This window comes from Poecile atricapillus, chromosome 24 (genome assembly GCF_030490865.1).
Source record: "Poecile atricapillus isolate bPoeAtr1 chromosome 24, bPoeAtr1.hap1, whole genome shotgun sequence".
Taxonomy (NCBI): domain Eukaryota; kingdom Metazoa; phylum Chordata; class Aves; order Passeriformes; family Paridae; genus Poecile; species Poecile atricapillus.
The window spans coordinates 7,168,775-7,187,787 of NC_081272.1; the positions used below are offsets into that span (position 1 = coordinate 7,168,775).

Here is a 19,013-nt window from a genome sequence, read left to right on the forward strand (position 1 = left end):
TGAAATGGCAGGAGGCTCTGGCTGGGAAGCAGCTGGGGCATCACATTGTCCCTGGCACAGCTGGCTCCTGAGCTCCAGGTGTTCGGGCCATCTACCCTGGGAGCATCGGGCAACATGCTGAAGCTTCAGTGCATATTTTATTCCTGATTTTTACTCAAGCAGGACCCTGTGGGAGCATTAAGCACGGCATCCAGCTGTCTGGGTGGGGTCTGTGGGGCTCTCCCAGCTGCAGGGTCACTTTTCCAAAGCATGGACTGCTACTTCCAGAAGAGTTAAATGAGGCCCTGCTTCGGCATGGAGTCACTGCAGGGACCTGCCAGCTGGGAATCTCTTGACCTTCTCATGAGGACTCTGCTGACTTCCACCAGGGCTGTGTGACCTCATTTAACCTTTTCCATGAAATTAAAATGGGTTTTCCAGCCTGGCACCATGGTGAGGGTGAGGCTGGTCTCTTGGACACAGCCTTGCTGCTGGGCCAGGTCAGCTGAAGGCATGAGATTCCTGGTTCTTCCCACCTTTCCCACGAAGTCCGGTTTCTCTTTTCTTACCCCGATTCATTCCCCTAGCACTGCGCTGGGGTTCCTTCCAGGTTTCCCAGTGCTTGATTTGATAAGGAAGGGTTTCCCCCTTGCATTGCAAAGCAGCTTAAGGACCCTCCTGTACCTTGCAGAGTAGAGCAGGAGGAGGCACAGCCTCAGCAAGGTGGATTCTCTGCCTTCACAGGGAAGAGATATCCTCTCTACACTATTTTCTGGAGATTTGAGCTGGAAATGGGCTGTGAATGGAAGGGAAGGTCCATTTTGGAGGGAGTGTGAGCGCTATCTAACATGAACAATCACTGAACAACAAGGTTATTTGAATGCAGATCTGTAAATCTCACCTCCAGCTGCTGATCCACCTGCTCATTAGTCCTCAGTGTCATAATCGCTTCACAGCAGACTGCTTTAAATGTCTGTATCCCTGTGGTAATTTGGGATGGGAAAAGGAAGGGTAGGACAGGCTCTCCTGCTATCTCACAACAGGACAGAAGGAAACCCAGTGGGGATCAGGGAAGAAATTACTTTTCTTGCTTCAGTGTGAGCAGAGGGCTGGATGGTCTCAGAATGTTTAGTAACGTGTCAAGTTTTATTCTACACAGAGCAGAAGGGTGGTGGAAATGATTTGGACAGTTTTGTGTTCTACTGTGGCTGTCTCACCCTCTTGCCCAGCTGTTTTTGGGCATGGAACTGATTATAAACCAACAAAAGCAAGTGCTTCCATGTTGGACAACACCTGAGTCCCAGCAGGAGCCGAGGAGCAGTTGTAACACAGCCGAGGGAGCAGTGAGGAAGAGAGGCAGGACCAAGTGATTTGCTCCTGGTGTGAAGGTCTTGTGAAACCTCCTATGTTCACCTGTGTGTCTGTAGTGCTGGCAGTGAAACTCCACCCTGGGAAGGTATTTGCTTTGACAGCTGGACTTGGGCTGCAGGAGCTGCTGGAAGAGGTGCTGCCAGGAGTAGTCACATGTGGATTCTCCCCACCCTCTCTGCTCTTAGCTGCTCCTCCTTTGGAGGTACCGTGTGTCTCCTGCAGTTTCAGCCTTTCATGTCCTGTGCTCCTCCCTGGCTGCTCAGAGGGGACTGTGGCAGGGGAATGCTTGTTGTTCTCCTTCTAACTGGAAATGGAGACATTCCAGGGTGCTGAGGGCTCTTCAATAATCCCTGGACCTGATGGTTGAGTTTTCTTTTAATAACTTACTTTGCTTAGTGCAGCACTCTGACATCTCGGGTGGTAGGCAGCACATAAGTGACATTCCTCAGAGCAGTTTAGGGAAGGGGTGGATATAATGCAAGTTTGGTACTGCTGCCTTCAGCATTGCTCTCCTTGGAAAGGTGAGGGAAATGCCTTTGATGACACTTGGACTTCAAATTCTGTCTACAACCTGTGCTTGGCAAGTGCTCGTGCCTGCCTGGTGAAGTTTGGGAATGCTCCATTGAGCACAGTGAATACTGCTTGTTAAAATTGAATGTACAACTCAAGAGCTAATGCTCTTGTCTCTGAAGAAAGTGCCTCTAAACATGCGGACAATTCCTCTTGGGTTTCTGGGAGCTTGAAATGCCTTTCTGCAGCCCCCACCCTCCCCTTCCATCCTCCATCCCTGCAGGAAATCACAGATCAGTGCTGCCATGGTGTATGTTATTTTCTACCCCATTTCTCTCCTGTTATGAAGTCAGGGTTGTTGGTTTTTTTATTTAAAAGCATCTCAGATGCTGAATTGATCTTGCTTTTTCAAACAAATGTTGGCTGACATCAGCTTTTGACTGGTTCAGAGTGAGGGACTTTCTGTTATGGGGCTGATTTAAACCAAAGTACAACTAACAACAGTGGCTCAAACACTCTCCGGTTTCCCTCTGTTGTTGTTCTCTTCCCTGTGTTTCAGGGATCTTGCATTCTGTTTGTGCTCAGACTGGAAGATGGGGGTCTGTCTGTCCTGCAGTGGCACAGTGGTAGCCTGTCCCCAGCCCTGTGGCCTGAGAGAACGCAGGAGCCCGTGGCTGTGGCTACCGGTGCCTCGTGATTTCTGGGATCTCCTGCTGGGAAGCGCTGCAGGGTTGCAGGTAGAGCTGCATCAAACAACACATTTTTGGTGGTTTTTTTTTTTTTTTTCCTCTTCTGTCCTGTCTTCCCTCTGCTGACAGGAATCCGCTTCTTCACATCAGGGCCTGTGTTCTCAGTGGAGGTTTGTAGGATACAAAGATAGATTACTAGCTCTTTGTCCTATGTGTGAAGTGGCTTTCCCCTAAAATTCTTTTCCGGATCTCTTAGTCTCAGGAGATGGGATTCTCAGTTACCTTTCCTGTTACCTGTGGGGCATTGTCTGTTCTGCAGGCACCTTACACAGGCATGTCTGAAGTTGACTAAAAGGTCTGTTGTGCTCCCAAGCCCCACAGTGTCTGACTTGGAGGCTCCAAAGGAAGACACCTGAGTGCAGTTTGTAGCAGGACACTCCAGCCTGATGGGGCTGGGGGATGTCTCTCTTCTCCAGAGGGTTTTTTCCATGGAGCTCTGCAGTGCTCTTGTCTCTAGTGCTGAAGCTGAGGGATTCTGGCTCTGGAAATCCTGTCACGGAGTGGGCACCAGCTGGCTTCACTTAGCTTGTGCGCACTGATTTATTTTTTTGCAGGCAGTGCTAGATTCTGCTCATTGTAAGAGCTCTTGTGTGTTCCATCAAATACCCCAAAACAGCAACATCAGGCAAGGCAGGATCAACAGTCCCCAAATTAGTGTTTTGTGCTCTGGTTCTGCTTCAAAAGTGGTTTTGTGTTTTTTTTTAGTTGGGGGTGGTTTTTTTTTGGTTTGGTTTGGTTTTTTCACATGTCCCTTCCCACCTCTGTGTCCTTCTTGTGCTGTTCTCCAGAGACTCCAGTGCAGTAGGTGGAGCACAGGCCAGTATTGTGTCGCTTTCCTGTGGAGTTGTTGCTCTTGGCCAGCTTTGCTGCCCTTATTTATAGAAGGAAAATCAGCGAGGGGAAAATCTAGCACATCCAGCTACTGGAATAGGTCTGGTGATTTTGGGGTGCGGACAGTTGTGAACATCGGCTCAGTGGCCTGGAAGATGTTTGTGTTCATGTAATGACTTGTGTCCAGCACCAGTTGCTTCCAAATGAAGATGAGAAAATGTAGGGAAGTGGTTTGTGTTCATCGGCAAAGCTGTGACACTGCAAAATTCAATTAATTATGTGGCTGAGGGAGCTGGGGGATTCAGCCTGTAGAAAAGGAGGCTCATGGGGGACATTCTCACTCTCTCCAGCTCCTTGACAGGCAGACGCAGCCAGGTGGGGGTCAGGTTCTGCCCCCAGAGAACAAGGAACAGGAGGAAACAGCTTCAAGTGTGCCTGGGGAGGATCAGGTTGAATATCAAGAGGAATTTATTAATTTAAAGAGTTGTTAATCCTTGGCACAGTGTGTCCAGGGCAGTGGTGGAGTCCCAATCCCTGCAGGTGTCCAAGGAACAGCTGGATGTGGCACTCAGTGCTCTGGGCTCATGACAAGGTGGGGATTTGTCTGGATTCAATGACCTTGGAGGTCTTTTCCAACCTTAATGATTCTGGGATTCTGTAATATTTGTCTCATCAGGAAGGCCCCTACCAGTTTCCCTTTGCCCTGTTTGTGTTGAGAAGCCCACTTGTGTCTCCCAAAGCGAATGTGAGGGTTCATTGGAGCCACAGACAGAGTCTTGTTCCCTTCTTTGTGTGAACATGTGCCACCATTCCCAGTGTGGGCTGGCTGGGTGGGAGATGGGAGCCGTTACCGGCAGCACAGAAGTAATTCTTTATTCTTCTTCTTCTTTTCTGTGCAGCTGAGGAGGTGGATCACGCCCCAGGTGATGCCAGCATGGGGGTAGATGTTTTGGAGTCAGGTGACACCACACCTCCTACAAAGAGGAAAAGCAAGTTCTCAAGCTTTGGCAAGATTTTCAAACCCTGGAAGTGGAGGAAAAAGAAAAGCAGTGACAAATTCAAGGAGACTTCAGAAGGTAAAGTAATAGGGGCTCGGTGGGTGTCCCTTCCTCCATCCATCTGAGAAGGGCTTGCTGTCACAAGCCTGAGTACTGACATGAATAAGAACCAAAATAAGACTTTGGTGACAGGCTAACACCTGCAATCTCTCCAGAAACACCTTGCCATGCTGCTGTAGTTTCAGACAGATTAATTCCTTTCTTTCAAGGAAGCTCCCCATGTAGCTGTGGGGAGGGAGGGTTTGCTCTATGATCAGCAGTGCAGTGTGAAATGCAGGTCTGAACGTGCAGTTCCTCTTAATCCATGCAAAACCAGTGAAATTTGAAGCCCGTTAATTTCCTCTGGAGAATTTCTTAAAAAAAAAAATCTTCTTGAACTTCAAGATTGCCCTGTTTCCTGAGTTTTTTTTTTCAATTTAATATCAGTTTTAGAACGAAAGATTTCTATGCGAAAGCCCAGAGAGGAGCTGGTAAAAAGAGGAGTTCTGTTGGAAGAGCCTGAGCAGGGTGAGTCTGCAAATGAACTTCTCCTGTCTGTGTAGCTGATCTTCCTCTAGCCAAACCTCACCCTTGGGAGACAAATTTAAGGATTTTCTGCTGAAACGATTCCTGTCTGCCTTAGCCTTTTCAATGCTCTCTCTTGTCTGTTTTCCCACCTGGGAGGAAGGCAGCCTACCCAGGGAGGAAGTGCGATGCCTGTCTGGGACACCCTCCTGCAGGGAGGGCTGTGCTGTGGTCACTTCCCATCCTATCCCTCTCTGTGTTCTGCTCCAGATACCTTGTGCTGTCCTGCCAGCCTCTGCTGTCACACTGTCACTCACCATCTCCTGCTGTTCCACGTGGGAGAGGTGCTGCCCCTGGGGCTCAGGTTGGGAGAAGAATCAGAAATGGATGAATTCTGAGCTATTTGGGTAGGGGCATATCTTCCAAGAGATGCTCCATGGTATGATGTCATAGTCACCACTAGGATTATTAAAGTTTATGCTGCTGTCTCTAAGAAGTCTTATCCCCTTTTCATGCTGCCAAAATAAGTTGTCAGATCACCATCCAGTCACCTCGCTGGGATTTGTGTGATGTGGGTCCAAGGGAGGAGGCAGGAAGGTGTGGGGAGATAGCAGCCCCCTCTCTCCTGTGGGTGGGAGTGTGGCCTTTGGCTTAGACCTGCAGAGACAGCCTTGGCCTAGTGCAAGTTTCATTCTAAGAAAGTGGAAAACTGGAGGTGGAAAAGTGGTTTTCAGACCAAGCCACTGAAAGCAAAATAGAAAGTCTTAACACAACTGTGCTGAAGTGATGCCATTGACACCTACTTGAGGGTATCAGTGCCTCTCTGCAGAGCTCACTGGGTACCGAAGGGTGGGGGGTCACAGGTTGAAACTGGAAGACTGATCAAAGAATTTGGGTACCAAACTTCCAACTAGAGAGGGCAGAGGAGGCATAGGTCTTCCATACTGTACAGGTGTAACAGAAGCTTGGCTAAGAAGTGGAATTATTTTCTTCTTTGAGACATCTGCTCTGGTTTTAGAAGCAGAAGATGGGTATAATCTGGAAAACATGCAAACCTCTAGCATGAGGGAGCAGTCAGTATTGGCAGAAGGGGTAGATTAGAGGCGCATTATCTAAATCCCTCTGGGAGTTCAGTACACTTGGGCAGTCATAAGATGCCAGGGTGGGCTATTGTATTTGTTTGCAGTTTTAAAACCTGCTCATATGAGGTCAGTTAATTTTCTTAGGTGAGTTCTTAGGAGGGAAAGATGCTGGAAACCTTCTGAGATGAGGAAGAGAGGAGCAGAGGTAAAAGAGGTGGAAGTGAAGTAGAAGCCAGGAGCCGTGGCCTTGCTGTTGTTGGGTGGGAGTCATCAGGCTGTGAGCTCCTGGATGTGGGTACTGGGCTCAAGTAAGGAAAGAACATGGCACTGGATTCTCTTGACCTTTAAGAAGGGAGCTGAAGCTGAAGTTGAGGGTGAGATGGTGTGAGAGGCCATCAGGAGCTGCAGCTCCCTGCCAGGGAAAGGCAGGCAAGGTTGAATGGTGAGGAAAGCTGGATCATACTGTTCCTGTCTCCCTTGTTGAAAACTTTGGATAACCAGAGGCAGTTGCTGCCATAAAAATCTCTGCCTCATCCATTGAGTTTCACCCCTGGCTGGGGAGGACACTCCCTCTTGTTGCTGTTTGTGCTTGCTGCATTTCAGGGAAGGGCAGTGAGTGAGCGAAGCAGTGCTGTCTGCCAGCTCCTTGCAGGAAACGAGGCTGTTTCTTGTGGAAAAGAAATCCTGGGAAGCTTCTGAGTAACACCAGGTTAGGGAAGAGGAGGTAATACTTCAGAGGTTGAGGAAAGGTGAGCTGGGCAGTGGAATAAATTAGCAAAAATCAGAGCAGCATAGTGTGCTGGGGTCTAGCACCTGGAGGGTCTGGATGCCACACACTTCAGTTCCTTCAGAGATAGCAGACTGAATTGAAAAAGATTTTTAATCAAGGTTTCTTGAGTTGAAAATCAGTCAAAATGGGCAATTTCCCCTTAGAGGTGGGTGCTGAATCTTTTTTGGAGAGTAATACTGTCAAAAATTTGTCCTGTCCACAGAGAATGGTGGAATATTTCCTCATGGGGATTAGGAGTTTCAGGACCCTCAAAAGCATGGGTTGGATTGGATGGTTTTTTTTCTAAAATGAGGAAAAACTTGCTTCTAACACTGGGAACCTCCATGCTAGAATTTGTAAAAGCAGAAAGAGTCAAAGTGAGCTACATCAAATTCCAGAGCTGTGTCATTACATCTGATTAAAACAAAGGTAAAGTGAAGAAATCTACCTTGCTGATGTTTTGGGTTGAGCAGCAAGTTTTGTGCCAAATTCAGGGTAGAAACAAGGAAAACGGAGGTGCTTCACTGATCTGAAGACTTTATGAAGGTCTGTTATTGCATGTGCAGCAGGTTACTTGGCTCATGCTGGAATCTGCATTGCAGCAGGGAATTGGTGACTGCTCCCTGATGAAGGGTGGATACAAAAGCTGCTGGAGATTTTTGACTTCAGTTACAGCTTCCTTGTGCTGCAGCAGAGCACTGGGCACACTAATCTGGAGGAAGGGCAGGACAGGGAGAAGAAAAGCCCTTGATGGCGTGCAGTGCTGTGTGATTTACTCTTAGCTCTTAGCTCCTGCTGGTTTGGTTGCTGTGCTGTTCTGTGCAGAAGGTGACTGAAGACCAGCTGTTTCAGAAGCCAGAAAGAAGTTGGTGTCGCTTCATGGTGGTTGAGTCAGCTCAGCCACCTCTCCTCTCCCCTGCTTTTTGAGCGTTTTCTCTTTACTTCTCTCTCCTTTTGTCCCCTTGCAGATGGTGAAGAGCCAGAGAAGCTGAACCCACCTGCACTGAAGAATGGCCACACCATCCCCATTGGGGGTCCCGGGGTCTGTAACCTGCCCAGCCAGGAGGAAGAGGCCACAAAGTCATCCAGCCTTAGAAAGCCTCTTCCAGTGGAGGAATCAAAGAAGAGGCAGGGTAAGAAACCAGATGTGTGCAAAATCAGGGCTTCACATTCTCCTGTAACCAGTTTTGAATTCTCACCTGATCCTTCCCGCCCTCAGTAGTGTCTCCGATGCCTCAAACGGAGCTGCCTTCCTTTGCAGGCTCCTCCAGCAGCCACCCTGGGCCCGAACTGGAACCACCTCAGGAACCACATGTTCCCAGACAACCTCTGCTTCCTCCAAAAAGACCTCCCTCCACTTCCCAGGAGGCAAACGAAGTGCAGGCAAGGGATCCAACACCTCCCAGCAGCGCTGCAAGAACTGCCCCCTTCAGCACAGCCCCTGCGGCAGCAAAGACAGTCAATTCCACAGCTGCCCCTTCCCCAGCCCCCAGGACTCTGCTCCCAGCTCCTGCCAGTGCCAACACTACTGCTCCCACCAGTACAACCAGCTCAGCTCCTGCCAAACAGCCTCCTGTCCCTCCTCCCAAACCTGTCAACAGAAACAGCAACTCACTAATAGGTAAGTGACCCCATAAGCTGCTTTTTGTACCCTGAGATGTTCTGGAGCCACTGCTCCAAGAGTCTCTTCCCTTCATAAGGGAAGATTTTTAGTTGCATCAGAATGTCTGACCATCTTCGCTGGAAACAGTCCAGTTTGGACTCAAATCTACCAGTGCCTGGCCAGGACACGTGTGTTCTGGGAACAGTGTAATTACTGGAGTCTTCTGCTGTGAGCTATCCAGTCTGCTCCCAACAGCTACCTGCAGGAAGGATTCCCTGCTTGTCTGTTCTCTGTCAACTCTGTGACAGTGTCTGAATGTTGATGCTTCACTGGGGGCTGGGATTCAGCTGGGATTGGGGAATGGTGGATGAGGTTTTGCTTTGTGAGAGTGTGGTTAGTGACAATTCCTTCTTTCAGCTGCTGGTGGAAAAAAAACCAAAACAAACCAACAGACAAACCCAAAAAATCCACGTCACACTGAACAATGACTGGCATGGCTGTCATTGCCAGGCTATGTGGTTTCTGCTTAGGGCAGAGACCAGGAGCTGGCAGGGATAATTCAGACTTCCCTGGTTATGCTCAGGCACCTCCTCTAAGGTCTGTGCCTGGGCTATTGACATATGAGTCTTGTCCCATGGGTCAATCAGCTCAACTGTAATTTAAACAGAATCTTCCCATTTAGAGAATTAAATGGTTTTTATCTCTGTAACTTTTCTTAGCAGAAGATTGGGCAAGAGTTTGTTAAAGCTCATTTGGTCTCTGTTCTCTGTGGGAGTTTTGGGGATCTTAAAGATGCAACACTGAGAGTTGTGATGACTTCCATGTAGTGATGGCCTGCTGGCATTTGGCATTTCAGGCCATTCTTTCACAGACACCTTATCTTTGGACAGGGTTAGCAGAGGCTGGCACAGATCAGGAGGGAGGTTGCTGGGAAGAACAGTCTGACAGGTCTGCACTGTTATCACAGAAACTGGAGGTGTTACCCAGGTGTGGTTTGAGAGACAGTGCTGGATGTGCAGGTTACCATCTGAAATAGCCTGGGCCACTGCTTTCAGTGTGGATGGGTGGCTCTGCTCTGCTCGGGTCTCACCTTGCTCTGGCAGGTTTTGCAAGTGACCTTGGTATGGTATTAACAACCCCCATGTGCCAGACCAGCTTGATTAGCCTGACCATGCTTGAGCACTCCATGAAATACTTTCTTGTTTTCTTTAAGCTGCTTGCACACGCTGAGGGTGGCATTTGAAATGCCCCAGGACTAATTGCAGGAGGTACTTGTGGAACAAAAAATGTGCCTGGAAACAGCAGTGTATCCAACGTGTTTAGAGCCATCCTGCCTCTTCCCAACAGCGTGGGCTGGGCTGGGAGCACCTCTGGGGTACGCAGGGGAGGAGAGAGCAGGCAGTTCTCTTTTGTCTCCTGGGTATGAATGCGGCTGTAGAGGAGGCTCCACAGCCTCTGGTCTGACATGATGGAGCTGTGGTGTTGCTGTGTGAGCCTTGTGTTGTCACTGTGTTGTTGAACAGCAGGAGTGGAATTGGCTTTGTGAGCTCTCTATGGGTCTTTGGTGCCTGCTCTGGCTGCCAGGGTGTCCTGTGCCCCTGTTACAGCCTAAAGCAGGGGAGGGTGTTACTGTGCAGGTCACCCCTTAGTCTGTCCCCAAGATGCTCATTCCCTGAGCAGTCTCAAGCAGCAGCTTCCTTCTGTCAGCTCCTCGCTCCCTTTCAAATTTTGCTCTTACCCAGAGGTGCCTCAAGCCTGGTCCTGCCTGTCTTGGAGCACTGCTCAGGAGACACTGGAGTCCCATTGGAGTCCCAGGAGCTGAGGGCACTCTGTGTTTTTTGCACAATCTGGCCTTTAATCTACAAGGTCTAAAAATGCTAAACATCTCAAAAATGTGCCCACCTCTCTCCAGTTATGTGGCCTTATCTCGGGAAACTCTCCCACTTGCAGCACCCTCTTGTGGTGTCTGCACCGCGGATTCCCCCAGCTCTGCTCTGGGGACATCCATGTGTCACTGTCACCCACTCCAGGGAAATGTGCAACAAGTCTCAGCTGCTTTAGGCAAAGCCTCTACAAGCCCCAGAAGCCATGGATATATGGATGTTAAAAGCTGCAAACTCCTAAAGCAAGAGCAGTCTTTACTGGTGCAGTTTCCCTAAGAGCAGAGTGGGGTTTCAGGATCCTGTGACTGCCTGCTGCAGGCATTTTTCATGTCTCTATTTCTTCCTCTCTTTTCCATCAAATAGCAAATATTTAGACTAAAGGCTTTAGATATTTTTGGAAGTTTTCCTAGTTACTTTGTAGTGGCAGATGAGTTTATATGGGGCTTAAGGAACAGAGTTCAGAGGGACTAAAGCAGAACCTCATCCTGGGGAATTGCTGGCAGTGGGGTGTTCTTGGGTTGGGTCTGATGGACGAATACAAGTGGGGGAAGGACATTGATGCCTGCAGCTGTGCTGATTTTTGCCTCTGAGCAAAAAAGTAAGAATTTGACCTTTTGAGTCTTTGAGTCTTTAATTTTTTTAATTAATAAAAACTTTTTGATAATTTCTTTAATGTGTTGGGGTGTCTGGATGTCTTGGATTCCTTTTATGCTGTAAATACCTCCAAAAAGTACCCACATATTTGCATTCCTGAGCAGGCCTTCTGTGCTGTCTTTCAAGGGCTGGTGCCATTTCTCTCTTTCTGAAGCAGCAGGATGCACAGACCTGTCTCAGCCTGCTTGTTTTTGGCTGCTCTCCCAAGTCTTACCTTTGCTGCTGGAAGAACAAACTAGAGCCTTGCAACCTGGCTATTTCTGGTATGATATTCCAGTAAAAAGTACCAGAGAATGCTTAGTCCAAGGCTCTGAGTGCATTGCTGTGCTTTTTCCATATTGGTGAAGGTTATCTGGAAAATACCGTTAAACACTGTGGCTTTTGTGGTTTTTATTTTCAGCTGAACTTTCCCAAGTAATGACCAGTGGTACAGCCTTGTCCAAGCCTTCTCCTCCTCTCCCCCCGAAGAGAGGCCTCCTGCCTAATAACATGTCAGAGGCTGTCACATCCAAGCCCCCAAGTGACAGGACAGTGACAGCAAGTCGCCCTGCACCGATTCCACTGCACGTGACCTCAGCTTATCCACCACCGTCACCCTCGCCGCCACTGCCCACCCATGTACCCCCTGAACCTGCACGTGTGGCCCTGCCCGCCCCCACCCCTGTCCTAGACCCACTGCACTCCCTGGACCTGCCCAAGGAGACTCTTCCTCCGCCTCCTGAAGACTTCAGGTCCATGGAAGTGTCGAAGAGGACGGCAGAGCAAGGGTTTGGTGAACCCCACGTGCTGCCTCGCCTGCCCCAAATCCCACTGCACATTCGTATCCAGCAGGCTCTGGCCAGCCCTCTGCCTGTCACCCCACCTCCCGAGGGGTCCCACAGGGCTCACTCACTGCTCTTTGAGAACGATGGTTTCGGAGAAGACAACGGCACCCTGGGCAGGACGAGATCTCTGCCTGTCACCATTGAGATGCTCAAAGTGTGAGTACCTCCTTGTGTATGTGCTGGCTCTTGCAGCTCCTGCAGTGCTGTGATGGTGGGAACAGCTCTGGGCAGGGCTTAGGTCTCTGCTGAAACCATTTTCTCTGTTGGCCAAATCTGTGTTTCAGCCTCTTAAGCGCCAGAGCATCTTCCCCATGAAATTACCCCTCATTTTGGGATTTTATTGCTCTCAAAGGGAAATGGGTTCCAGACTACAAACACAGGCTGATGCCAGGAATCCATGCCTGGACTGTCTGTAACTGCACCAAGACCAAACACGGTCCCAGATTCCATCCTTCTGTGGCCTTCCTTAGCCTTTCATTTTGCTAAACATAAGTGGAAAAAGGACTGTCTTGTGTCTGAATCTCCAAGTCACAAAGCAGTGGGGTCAGAGGGCTGTTTGGTTCTGCAGAACCTGCTTCTGTCACTTCCTTGGCCAGAGCTCCCTGTGCTTTGAAGAGAGGGGGACAGTGCAGGATCCTGCATTGGCTCTTGCACCTCTGGTTTCTGGGCTTCCCTGAGGAGAGCTGAGACATATTGATTCTAGGGATATTCCGCAGCCCCTGTGCTATGTGTTCAGAGGTGTAATAGCGTGCTTCTTGTTAGTCCAGACGATGAGGAAGAGGAAGAAGATGACCAGGAAGAGGAACAGAATTCAGGTCCTCGTGTGTATATTGGAGATGTGCCATCTGTCACAGTCATCCCCAAACTGGTACCCCAGGTCCTCCCAGAGGAGCAGGAAGGAGACGAAGGGATGAGCGACTCTGACTCGGAGGGGCCCATCCTGTATAAAGATGATGAGGAAGAAGATGAAAGCCATAACAGTAAGGCTTTTTTATTGCAGGTGGCTTTTATATTGCTCTGCTGAACTCGTGCCTGGCTGCACTGAGATCTGGATCAAAGTGCTGGTTCCCACAGCACTTCAAAGCAGCTGGTTCTTGGTTGTGTGATGTAGCAGGTGTTCTCTGCCTTGATTTTTCCAAGGCTCTGCAGCCAAACCTGTGCACTCACCTGCTGAGTGCACCCCTTCAGCTGCAGATGGTCCTGTGGCAGCCTGTGCTGTCCCAGCCCCTCAGGTAGGACAGCATTAGGTGGTGTCACACAAGAGTGCAGGCTGCTGCTGCTGTGCAGTGAGTGCAGAGCTTGGGAAAAGCAAGGAGAGAGGACAGTTCTCCCTCAAGGAGAGGACAGCTTCCAGGGGCACAGTGCTGGGATTGCTGTGGCAGGATTGGCTGCCTTGAGCTGCAGCCTGTTGCTCTCCTTCCCTACAGGCACGCTGGCCAACAAAGTGAAGAGGAAAGATACACTCGCTATAAAGCTGGGGAACACAACTGCACCACAGGAGGAGAAAATCGCCTTCCCTCGGAAGAGCAAGGAGGAGTGGAACGAAATCCGGCACCAGATTGGGACGACGTTAATCAGGTATGGAATATGATCAGTGTAAGCTGCTAGCACAGTGTGTGCAGAGCGGGATTGGACAAAGCTGTGCCTTGTCCAAGCAGTTTGTACTGGAACTGGGTGAGTGGTTGAGCACGGCAGCTGGAGCAGGGCTGGGAGGTTGAGTGTTGCTGTTCCTCCTTTAGAAAAGTTGGGAGTTCCTCCTGGATTAGAGCAATATCCCCCTGACAGGCCCCAATTTCCAGAGGTTAAATGGACTAGGAGGGGAAAAGCTCTGGGGTTACAGACATGTAAAACAGATGATTTAAAAAGGTGTGGATGGATGTAGGGTGGGTGCTGGTGGTGGATGAAGCTGGGACTGGTGACAGTCTGAGCTCCTTGCAAAGCTGCTTCTGAGCTGGAGAGCCCATAGCCCTTTCCCAAAGCTGTGCCAGTGGCTGAGCAGCTGTTTGAGCAGAGCATAGTGTAAAACAGGGCAGCAGTGATCCTCAGTGGTGAGTGTGGAGAAGACTGTCTAGTGCACTGAAACCAGGCAGTTTTATCCTTCATCTGCTTCTGATGAGTGACCAGATACAACACTCTGCACTTGTCATGCTTCTCTTCAGGCGACTGAGTCAGAGACCAACTGCAGAAGAACTGGAACAGAGGAACATTCTTCAGCGTGAGTAGCCCTTCTCTGGTGGTCCTGAGAAATACCTTGTTACTATATTACCGATAAGTTTGCCTTTAACGTCTTAATTTATCAGGTGGGGATGGTTTTAAATTGAAAAATATTTAGATTAGATGTTAGGAGCAAATTCTTCCCTATGAGGGTGATGAGGCCCTTGGCACAGGCTACCCTAACCCTGCCCCATTCCTGGAAGTATCCAAGGCTAGGCTGGATGGAGCTTGGATTAGTCTGGGATAGTGGAAAGTGTCCCTGCACATGGCAGGGGGCGGAACTGGGTGATCATTGATGTCTTTTCCAACCATACCCATTCAGGGATCATATGATTATGGACAGAATAGCTGTCCCATCAGAGAAGAGAAGAGTGTGTGGGCTGGTTCAGACTCTGGTGTTACACAACAAGGACTGTTAAATGTGTTTTTGTTTGGGCTGGACTTTTATTTGTGTTCCAAACATTACAGCATTGCCTTGCATGATCTCTAAAGCAGCAGTGCATCACAGAGTCAGGACTGTTTCTCTTGGCCATATCTTGTTCTGCAAAAGTTTTAAATAAATATCTCAAGGAAATGGGAATGTCAGTTCAGGAAGTTTCAATTTAAAATATTTATCTATGCTGCTATTTTCTTTTAAACTATAATAGCTTTGTGAAGGAGTGAGCTGCACAGTGGCTTGGATGTATTTTGGCCATATGGCCATTAGTCTTTGACGTGAATGACTCATTGGTGCTGCGTAAGGGGCATATTTACCCCTGCCAGTTCAAGAGGTGACACAGGGTATTGAGTTGTACTGTGCTCTCTGCCTGTCTTAAGCCTTTAGATCTGTAGATAATCTGACCCAGCTCAATATTCTCTTTTGTTCAAGCCTAGAAAGCACTTTTCAAAGACTGATGCTTACATGAAAAATGTTTTTTTTTTTCTCCTTGGCAGCGAAAAATGAAGCTGACCGTCAAGCTGAGAAGCGTGAGATCAAGCGCCGGCTGACCAGAAAGGTACTGCAGGCTCCCATGGTGACAGCCACCTGGCAGGGCTGCCGGGCACGGTGGCAGTGAGCACGTTGTAGGTACTGTGTGTGGGGGAAGTCACAGGGCTCTTGTGTAAGCGTCCCCAGTGCCCCCAGACTGCAGTGACTTTGGAATGTGGACTGTCACCCACAGTGAACCATTGGCACCAGGTCCATGTTTGTCAGTGACAGATCTGAGCTGGCAGTGAGCATAACAGGCGAGATGAGAGCTAAATTTGGCACCTGATACTTGAAAGGTTTGCCGGCCTGGGTGCTTTAACAGTGCTTCAGCAGCCACGACTTCACAGCAGACTCCCTGAAATCCATTTCTAAAGTAACAGCAGTGTAGGAGCTGAGCAGAATAACAGCTGCTTTTAGCTGTTACATCCAAGTTACTGGTGACTGTTACTCACGGCTGGGAAAAGCTTCTCCAAGGCCTGTGGGTGTGAAGTGTGAGTGCTGCAGTTGCTGAAGCTGTGTTTAGGGGTGTCATGCAGGGCTCAGCCTTGCAGCGGCTGTTCCCACACCCCTCAGTGTCCTTCTCCATGACAGTGTGGTCCAAGTTCTGCCCTAGTTTAGCTTTGTGATCCCACTGGGAGTGTGCAGTCTGTAGAAGGTTCACCTATTCCCTCGCAGGCTGCCAGCAGGATCTGGTAGTGTCTGTGGTTGAGGGAACTGGTTTTAGTTTTGCTTGGGGTGCTTGGTCCTGGATCTGCTTTGGGGACAAGGCTCAGACTAACCTTTGTTTTTGCTGGCGTGTTCAGCTTAGCCAAAGGCCTACAGTGGCAGAGCTGCAGGCCAGGAAGATCCTGAGGTTTAATGAATATGTGGAAGTAACAGATGCTCAAGACTATGACCGTCGAGCAGATAAGCCGTGGACAAAGCTGACACCAGCAGACAAGGTAACTGAGAGTGTCCTGGCCCCAGATGGGAAGGGGAGCCAGACCAGGGTGTCCCATGCAAAAGGGTGTGAGTTGAGGAGATTTGCTCTGTTCCTCTGGCTTCAACTCTTCATCCTTCCCTCTGCCACCCCACCTGTGTCCCTTCACTTGCATGTGCTGTCCTGGCTCTGCTTTCTGTTGTTTCATGGCAAGGTGGAACCCAGGTGGGCACAGTCTGAAGGCCAGCATGGCTTGAGCCTCAGCTTCTTAGTGATGTAAGAATCATAAAATCATGGAATTGTTAAGGTTGGAAAAGTCCTTGAAGATCATGGAGTCCAACTGTTTACCGAGCACCACCATATTCACTGCTGAACCATGTCCCCAGGTGCCCTTTCTGCACATTTTTAAGCACTCCCAGGGATGGTGATTCTACCATAGCCCTTTCCATGAAGAAATTTTTCATTGTATCTCATCTAAGCTTCCACACTCAGTCTCAACCTGAGGCCTTTTCCCCTTGTTCTGTCACTTGTTACCTGGGAGAAGTGACCAATCCCCCCAGCTGTCTTCTTGACCCTCCTTGTCAGGGAGTTGTAGAGAGCGAGATGGTCCCCCCTGAGCCTTCTTCTCTCCAGGCTCAGCTTCCCCACCTCACTCAGCTGCTCCTGATGCTTCAGACCCTTCCTCAGCCCCATTCTCTTTTCTGGACACAGCAAGGATACTGGGTATTGGTCATAGCAATGCAGTTCCCAGCAGGCTCAAGAAACTGGCAAGGAACTGTCTGTCCTTGTCCTCCCCAGCCACCTCTGGGGACTTCCCAGCCCTCATAGTGGAGGGGCAGATTAAATTCAGCTTGGTGTTAATGGACTGTGAAAGCTGGGGTGGCCGCTGCAATTGGAGCCCTTTCCTTTCAAAAAAAAAAAAAATATCTCCCTCTCTGTGCAGGCAGCCATCAGAAAGGAGCTGAATGAGTTTAAGAGCTGTGAAATGGAGGTGCATGAGGAGAGCAAGCAGTTCACCAGGTGAGAATGTGTTAAGAGTTTTGGTCTTGTTAAAGCTGTCAGAGCTGTGCTGCAAGGACAATGCTCAGTGGCAAAACACTAAAACCTTAGAAAAACTATTTGTGCAGCAGTTGGATATTGAATGTCCCTTTTTGTCTCGGTCCTGGGGAGGTGACTGGATCAGTAGCAGACACAAAGTGGGTTGTTTTTCCTTAAACTGGGGCTTCCATCCTGGAGGCTCGGTGACCAGTGTCTGGTTTGAGGTGTGTCTGAAACTAGTATGAAGCTGCAGCTGGAGTGAGTTTTTTTGGGGCTAGAGATGTGCAGCCACAGCCACCAAACACCTCGCTAATGAGTTACCATGGATGTAATCTGTCAATGAAGTGACTCCTTTCCTTCCAGCTCTGTGTGGCAAAGCTGAGTGCAGAGCACAGGAGGTGAAATTGTTTGATGTTAACGGCTTCCCGGAGGGCTGAGGGTTCTCTTTGGCCATCTGTAGTGCCCAAGTAACCATTTAACCTGAGTTCCAAGGATAACACCCAGATTTTTCACTTTGTTTTCAGATACCATCGACCGTAATATTCCAAGAAGTGAGCAAGAAATTCGGGAGGACTGGAAGTTCTCTGCATCCCTCTCGTAGGCAATATAGTGAGGATGGAACCTCAGCTCTTCCAAGATTTGCCTTCCAAACATATCCAGAAAAGGGCTTTCAGCCAGGGAAGGGGAATCCTGTCTGAATGTAGCATTTCACTGGAACAAACACATCTCTCATGCCATCAGGCTGGAACTGACACTATACCTCGTGTGGCTCAGCAATATGACTCTGCCAGGAGACCATGCCCAGGGGAACAACTCCTTCCTTCCCAAGTTGTACAGACTTGTCTTGGGGGTGCAATTCCTCATTTCCTTCTCCTTTCCATGAGGAAAGGAGAAAAAAAAAAAAAGAAAAAAGGCAGCTCTAATGTTGGGAAGCTGAGGAGAGCATGTGCTTGGAAGCATGTGTGTGTATATTAGCTATGTACAGAGAGCCCTGGCAGACAATTGACATGGCACTCGTTATTTTTGTGAGGGTTTGCTTGTTTCTGTCATGTCCTTAATGCCCTGAATCACTACTGACCCAACAGTTTGTTGTCCTGGAAGGGAATTGTATAGATATTAACACATGCTGTGTCTTTTTGTAAAAAAAAAAAAAAAAAAAGAAAAAAAAGAAAAAAACTCCAACAGATGTATAAAACATTTGCTCTGCACCCTCTCACACGTGCTGTGATCTTAATAACAGATCTTGAAATATCTAAGCTTGTTTAACAAATTCCAGAACAAGGAAAAATGACTGTTGCCTTTTTAAAACTTTTTTAATTTGGGGAAACTGTGAGAGTAGTCAGTCTTTTTTATTGCGGCTTTCTCTCAGATGTTTTTTACTCTCCCAAATCAGGGTTGAAGCTTGCCTTTTTCTGATTTTTACAGCTAAACCTACTGGAAACTTGATAATTTCATTGTGTGGGTCGAAAGGAGGGGAAGAATATGTTTAAAAAGTGACCTTAAAAAGATGGTATTTCTCTTCTGAGAGAAAAACTCTCCCTCGATGCGGGTTTAAAAAAAAAAAAAAATCAAATCTGGTAGGGCCACTGCTGTCTTATGCACAAAACTGAACTATGTGTGAGATGCCACTGGTGCGGGGAGGAGAGAACTTTGTCTTGTTCACAGACCAGTGTGGCAACACGCCGGCCCAGCATCCGCTGGGGGCTCTTCCTTCACGGCATCCCCTGTACAGCCGCCATTGCATTGTATATCAGTCTCCTCCGCAATAGATTTTAATTATTAAATAAAAGTATTTTAGATTTTTTTTTTTTTTTAAACCGTGCTTGTGTGGTCGTGTCTTTTCAACTGATCTCAGTGGGGGCGGGACCGGCGGCTCCTGAGGGGGTGGAGGGGGGGGGGGTGAGCCATGGCGGCGCCTCCCCTGAGGGTCGCAGCCATTCGCGCCCTTCCGCCTGCGCATGTGCCAACCGCCCTTGCAGACATTGCGCATGCGCCGCTGGCCCCGCCCGTTTGGGCGGGTGTTGGCCCGGGCCCCTCAGCCATCCGGCTTTATCTCCG

General features: G+C 48.9%; 1 protein-coding gene across 5 annotated transcripts in view; it reads left to right on the forward strand.

The window, feature by feature from the left end:
• The window catches only part of PHACTR4 (phosphatase and actin regulator 4), a 61,729-nt gene extending 43,168 nt beyond the window's left edge, over positions 1–18,561 (forward strand). For 4 of the 5 annotated variants that reach the window (XM_058856550.1, XM_058856549.1, XM_058856551.1 and 1 more), the window contains 12 exons: positions 4,340–4,516; positions 4,925–5,005; positions 7,822–7,986; positions 8,115–8,474; positions 11,394–11,973; positions 12,580–12,797; positions 13,245–13,395; positions 13,977–14,032; positions 14,965–15,026; positions 15,802–15,939; positions 16,861–16,937; positions 17,480–18,561. In XM_058856550.1, the coding sequence (XP_058712533.1) occupies positions 4,340–4,516; positions 4,925–5,005; positions 7,822–7,986; positions 8,115–8,474; positions 11,394–11,973; positions 12,580–12,797; positions 13,245–13,395; positions 13,977–14,032; positions 14,965–15,026; positions 15,802–15,939; positions 16,861–16,937; positions 17,480–17,495 (2,081 nt within the window). In that variant the 3' untranslated portion in view covers positions 17,496–18,561. The remainder of the gene's footprint in view (positions 1–4,339; positions 4,517–4,924; positions 5,006–7,821; positions 7,987–8,114; positions 8,475–11,393; positions 11,974–12,579; positions 12,798–13,244; positions 13,396–13,976; positions 14,033–14,964; positions 15,027–15,801; positions 15,940–16,860; positions 16,938–17,479) is intronic. The other variant, XM_058856552.1, reaches the window with a different exon arrangement.
• Positions 18,562–19,013: the final 452 nt, after the last annotated feature.